The sequence below is a fragment of the Colius striatus genome, chromosome 2, assembly GCF_028858725.1.
Source record: "Colius striatus isolate bColStr4 chromosome 2, bColStr4.1.hap1, whole genome shotgun sequence".
NCBI lineage: Eukaryota > Metazoa > Chordata > Aves > Coliiformes > Coliidae > Colius > Colius striatus.
This window is the reverse complement of record NC_084760.1, coordinates 99,842-105,841: the sequence shown is the minus strand read 5'-3', so window position 1 is coordinate 105,841 and position 6,000 is coordinate 99,842. Positions and strand designations below refer to the sequence as shown.

At 62.7% G+C, this 6,000-nt stretch overlaps 2 protein-coding genes across 2 annotated transcripts in view; one reads left to right on the top strand and one right to left on the bottom strand.

The window, feature by feature from the left end:
* Positions 1 to 360: 360 nt before the first annotated feature.
* Positions 361 to 2,750, top strand: LOC133625017 (UPF0598 protein C8orf82 homolog). Its single transcript, XM_061991378.1, has 4 exons — positions 361 to 382; positions 1,007 to 1,454; positions 1,682 to 1,752; positions 2,728 to 2,750. Exons 1-4 carry the CDS (start codon positions 361 to 363, stop codon positions 2,748 to 2,750), a joined length of 564 nt encoding a protein of 187 aa, XP_061847362.1.
* Positions 2,747 to 6,000, bottom strand: part of LOC133625016 (leucine-rich repeat-containing protein 14-like) — a 27,666-nt gene continuing 24,412 nt past the window's right edge. Inside the window, 4 exon segments of the mRNA XM_061991371.1 lie at positions 2,747 to 3,083; positions 3,086 to 3,404; positions 4,470 to 4,585; positions 4,587 to 4,868. Coding sequence (XP_061847355.1) covers positions 2,868 to 3,083; positions 3,086 to 3,404; positions 4,470 to 4,585; positions 4,587 to 4,868 — 933 coding nt within the window. The 3' untranslated portion in view covers positions 2,747 to 2,867.

Sequence of the window (6,000 nt, the reverse complement as noted above, 5' to 3'; positions counted from 1 at the left end):
CCCCCCCCCCCCCCCCCCCCCCCGTCCCCCAAACCTCCCTCAGCCCCTTCAAATCGCTTTCCCATTAAGGAACACCCCCCTTTCTCCGGTGTTAATTAGGGGAGGGTTAATTAACGAGGGTGTGAGGTTAATTAACGTTGCCTTCCTCACTCACCTGGAGCTGAACCCCGGCAGCCTCTATGGGAGGGTTCATTATGGAGAATTGGGGGTTAGTTAGGAGGGTTGGGGTTAATTAGGAGGGTGGGAGTTAATTAGGAGGTTTAGGGGTTAATTAGTGGAGTTACTTAGGGTCCATCCTGGCAGGTATCACCTTCCTCTTCCTCACTCCCTTAGCAGTGGTTGTTCTGAGCAGCTTTAATCATGAGAGGACTGAGGGTTGGAGGTTAATTAGGAGGGTTGGAGGTTAAATTAGGAGGGTTGGGGTTAATTAAGAGCACTGGGGGTTAATTGTGGGAAGGGGTTATCCCAGCAGACGTTGCCTTTCTCATCTTCTTCTTCCTCACCCTCCCTTAGAATCGCAGTGGTTGTTTTGAGGGGGTTAACCATGGGGGGACTGGGGGTTAGTTAGGGGGGTTGGAGGTTAATTAGGGGGATTGGAGGTTAATTAGGAGCACAGGGAGTTAATTCAGGGAAGGGGTTAATGATGGTTTATCCCAGCAGACGTTGCCTTCCTCCTCCTCATTTTCTTCTTCCTCACCCTCCCTTAGAACCGCAGTTGTTCCAAGGGGGTTAATCATGGGGACACTGGGGGTTAGTTAGGGGGGGCTGGAGGTTAATTAGGAGGGTTAGGTTAATTAGGAGCACACAGAGTTAATTGTGGGAAGGGGTTAATGATGGTTTATCCCAGCAGACGTTGCCTTCCTCCTCCTCTTCTTCCTCACCCTCCCTTCGCAGCCCCGCAGCGGCCGTTCCCAGCGGGCTAACCACGAGCGGCGATGCGGCTTAATTAAAAGGGGGGGCTGTTAATTAAGGAGAGGCGCGGGTTAATGAGGGTCCATCCCGGCAGACGTGACCTTCCTCACGTTCTTCTTCACGCGGCTGGAGCGGAACCGCAGCGGCCGCTACGAGCGCGAATTCCCGTTCGTGTCCCGCTGCGGCGCGGAGCGCAACCTCCTGCGCTGCGAGCACAGACCCATCGTCTTCACCCGCCTCCTGCCCCCGGACGCCTCCTCCTCAGCCTCCTCCTGCTCCCGCCGCGCCGTGCTGTCGTTCTGCGGCGGCGGGGAGCGGCTGGCCGTGCCGTTCCGGCCCGAGGCGCTGGTGATGCTGCCGGAGAACGGGCGCTTGTACCACCCGGCGCCGGGCCGGGCGGGGGGCGCGGGGCCGGTGCGCTCGGCGCTGGCTCTGGAGTGGGGGTCCGGCTTGGAGTACGAGCAGGGGCCGGAGCAGCCCCCGACTCACTTTTGGTGGGAGGGGAAGAGGTATCGGCTCACGGGGGAGCTGGTGGAGCTGCTGCGGGGAGGGGAAGGGGCGGGGGAGGCGGAGAGCGGCGGGGCCGCGGGGCGGGGGTGAGGCTTGGAGGGGGTGGGAAGGGGCATTGCATGGCCCCGGGCGAGGAGGAGGAGGAGGAGGCAGAGCTGGTGCTCAGCCACACCGTGTGGCTGATGCTGTGGTGAGGTGAGCGTTGCTGGTGCCAGGGATGTGGGTGTTGTGTGTGGGTCCCCCCACTGTGATATTAAAGGTCTCTGGCAATTGAAATGAGCCTAGAGGTGATGGGTGCCACTGCAGCAGTGTGGGTGCAGCTGTGGAGAGGTTGGTGCTGCTATGGTGAGGTTGGTGCAGCTGTGGTGGGTGACACGGTGCTACTGCCACAGTGTGGGTGTCCCCACGGGTGCTGCCACGGTGACAGTGTTGCTGCCACACTGTGGGTGCCACTGTGGTGATGTTGGCTGGTGTGTAGAGGGAAGGGAAGTTCTTCAGAGGGATGTGGCCATGGGCTGAGGTTGCCCGAGGGCAAGGAGCCAGCAGCGTGCCCAAGGGGGCAAGAAGGCCAGTGGCAGCCTGGCTGGGCTGAGCAGTGGGGTGGCAGCAGCCCCAGGGCAGGGATTGTCCCCTGTGCTGGGCCCTGGGGAGGCTGTAGCTCCAGGGCTGTGCTCAGTGCTGGGCCCCTCACTCACTGCCACAGGGACACTGAGGGGCTGCAGCTCTAGGGCTGTGCTCAGTGCTGGGCCCCCTCACTCACTGCCACAGGGACACTGAGGGGCTGCAGGGAGAGGAGAAGATGCACTGGGAAGCTCTGGGCTAAATGAGGGTACCTGAGGCAAAGGTTCAGTCTGCAGAGAAGGAGGCTCAGAGGAGACCTGATCACTCTGACTCCCTGGCTGTGGCTGAGAGGGTCGGTCTCTGCTGCCAAGTTAAAAGCTACAGGCCAAGAGGAAAGGGGCTCAGGGTGCCCCAGGGGAGGTTGAGGCTGGAGCTGAGGCAGAACTGTTTCCCTGAGAGGGGTGTCAGCCCCTGTGCCAGGCTGCCCAGGGAGCTGGGGGAGTGCCCAGCCCTGGAGGGGTCCCAGAACCGTGGGGCTGAGGTGCTTGAGGGCCGTGGCTCAGTGGTGCCTGTGGCACTGTGGGGTCAGGGTTGGACTCCAGCAGCTCAAAGGGCTTTTCCATCTGTAATGATTCTCTGGTCAGTGCCCTGTGTGCCAGAACAGCAGCCAGCTCTCTCCTTGGTCCATTAAAAGCAGAAGAGCTCCATCCCCTCCGCTGAGCTCTGCCACTTCCTCCTGCCAAGCATCCCAGGAGGACTTGGGTTAATCAGGCAAGGTGGGGTTGGCTTTAATGAACTCACCATAACCGAGTGGCACAGCCCAGAGCCCGGCACAGCGCCCCGAGGTGAAGCTTCCCTGGGGGGGGGGGGGGGGGGCGGGGATGCTACAAGCTGAAGTAGTCGATGGCTCCGTAGCGCTGGAGGCTGGTCGCCCACACGGCGTCTGCTCTACCCGCGCTCGCCAGCAGCCAGCACAGCTCCGCCGGGAAACCCTCCTCCCCCTGCGTGGGGGTGTGGTGGCCGGAGCCCCGCGGCGGCTGCGAGTAGCCCACGAGGCGCAGGTCGGGCAGGGCCGCGCAGTGCCGGGCCAGGCCAGGCCGCCCAGCGCCGCCGCGCTCAGGGGGGTGCCGAGGAGACCGAGGCAGCGCAGGCGGCGGCAGCGGCGCAGCGCCGGCAGCAGCAGCTCCAGCTCCGCGTCCCCCAGCTGACACTCCAGCAGCTCCAGCTGCAGCAGCGAGCACGAAGCGGCTTCCAGCAGCGTCCGCAAGGGTTGCAGGAGGCTGGGGGACGTGAGGTTGTGGCCGCTCAGGTCCAGTTGGAGCAGGGAGGGCGCGTGGAGGCTCGAGGACAGGAAGATGAGGTCGGAGGGGAGCAGGCAGCAGAAGGCCAGCGCCAGACTCTCCAGGGGAGTCTGCAGCTCGCTGGGAGGACAGGGTGGGGTGGCAGAGTGAGTGGGGAACCCCCAAAGCACCCCCAAACCACCACGAGGCTCCCCCACCTCCAAATCCCCTGAGGCCCTCCCCAAACCAGCCACAGACCCCTAAAACCCTGAGGCTGCCCAAATTCCACCCCCAGGATCCCCCAAAATCCCTCAGCTCCCCCAAAGTCTCCCCCAACCCCCGTGAGGTATCCCCAAACCTCCTGAGACCAGACCCCTGAGCTGAGGCAGAGCTGCTCTGGGACTCCATCTCCTCCTAAGTGTAGACAGTTGCACAGTGCCAAACTGGGCAACTCCCCTAAAACCCCCTGAGCCAAGGCAGAGCTGCTGTGGGACTCCATCCCCTCTTAAATCTTTGCCCACAGGGTGTAGACAGTTCCCCAATGCCAAACCCCAACCCCAAAACACCCTGAGGCTGCCCAAAACATCTTCAGGCACCCCAAACCCCTCTTTTATGCCTCCCCTGAGCCGAGGCAGAGCTGCTGTGGGACTCCCATCTCCTCTTAAATCTTTGCCCACGGGGCAAATGCCAAACCTTCCCCCCAAAACCCCCTGAGACCAGCCCCCTGAGGTGAGGCACAGCTGCTGTGGGACTCCCATCTCCTCTTAAATCTTTGCCCACGGGGCAAATGCCAAACCTTCCCCCCAAAACCCCCTGAGACCAGCCCCCTGAGCCGAGGCAGAGCTGCTGTGGGACTCCATCCCCTCTTAAATCTTTGCTCACAGGGCAAATGCCAAACCTTCCAAACCCTCTCCCCAAAACCCCCTGAGACCACCCCCTGAGGTAGTGCAGAGCTACTGTGGGACTCCATCCCCTCTTAAATCTTTGCTCACAGGGCAAATGCCCAACCTTCCAAACCCTCTCCTCAAAACCCCCTGAGACCACCCCCTGAGGTAGTGCAGAGCTACTGTTGGACTCCAGCCCCTCTTAAATCTGCCCCCACAGGGTGTGGGTGATGCCCCAATGCCACCCCCCCCCACACACACACATTCCCTCCCGCTGCAGCGTGTGAAGGTTTTGGGGTCCCTCCCCCAGCGGGCAGCTTACCCCAGGAGCTGCCTGAGTCTCCCAGAAAGCCTGGAGGAGTACAAATCGAGTTCCTTGAGGGCAGGCAGGGCCCGGAGGTGAGCGGCCAAGCAGCGGATGCCGGCGTCCGTGCCCGGGGGCCGTGCGGCGCACGTCCACGTTGCTGTAGGGCAGCTTGAGGCTGCGCAGCGCGGGGAAGCGGCTGAGGTGAGGCAGCACTGCGCACAGCCCCGCCAGCCCCAGGTTGTTGAAGCGTAAAACAACTCTGCGGACGGCGGCAGGCTCCAGGGAGTCCAGCAGGCAGACGACGGTGGAGACGGAGAGCTCCTCGGCGTGGAAGTCGCGGCAGAGCAGGCGCAGGGGGGCGCAGGGCGAGCGGAGGGCGGCGCGCAGCAATAGGCGCGTAGCAATAGGGCACCCCTAACCCAGCCCCCATCAATAGGGCATCCTATAGCACCCCTAAGCCAGCCCCCATCAATAGGGCATCCTATAGCACCCCTAAGCCAGCCCCCATCAATAGGGCATCCTATAGCACCCCTAACCCAGCCCCCATCAATAGGGCATCTTAGAGCACCTCTAACCCAGCCCCCATCAATAGGGCATCTTAGAGCACCCCTAACCCAGCCCCCATCAATAGGGCATCTTAGAGCACCCCTAACCCAGCCCTCTATCTATAGGGCATCCTATAGCACCTCTAATCCAGCCCCCCATCAATAGGGCACCCCACAGCACCCCTAGATCTGCACCTCATCAATAGGGTACCCCTAACCCAGCCCTCTCTCAATAGGACCTCCCATAGCACTCCTAATCCTATCCCCCATTAATAGGGCACCCTATAGCACTCCTAACCCAGCTCCCCATCAATAGGGAACTCCAGGGCAGGACCCATGACCCACCCCTCTTAATGAGGGGTACCCCCAGCACCCCATAAAGGAAGCCTACAGCAGGATCTCCGACACCCCCCTTCCCTCCCTGGGCCCCCCTGTGCTGCCCTCACACCCCTCGACCGCCCTCAGCTGCCCTCACCCCCCCTCGATCCCCGGGGTCCCCTTCAGCTGCCCTCACCCCCCCCAATCCCCGGGGTCCCCTTCAGCTGCCCTCACCCCCCCCAATCCCCGGGGTCCCCTTCATCTGTCCTCAACCCCCTAATCCCCGGGGTCTCCCTCAGCTGCCATCATGCCCCCCAATCCCCGAGGTCCCCTTCTGCTGCCCTCACCCCCCCCAATCCCCGGGGTCCCCTTCATCTGTCCTCAACCCCCTAATCCCCGGGGTCTCCCTCAGCTGCCCTCACGCCTCCCCAATCCCCAGGGACCCCTCAGCTGCCCTCACCCCCCCCAATCCCCGAGGCCCCCCTCAGCTGCCCTCACCCGCACCCAATCCCTGGGAACCCCTCAGCTACCCTCACGCCCCCCCAATCCCCGGGGTCCCCCTCAGCTGCCCTCATGCCCCCCCAATCCCCGAGGCCCCCTTAAGCTGCCCTCACGCCCCCCCAATCTTCGGGGACCCCTCGGCTGCCCTCACGCCCCCTCAATCTCCGGGGTCCCCTTCAGCT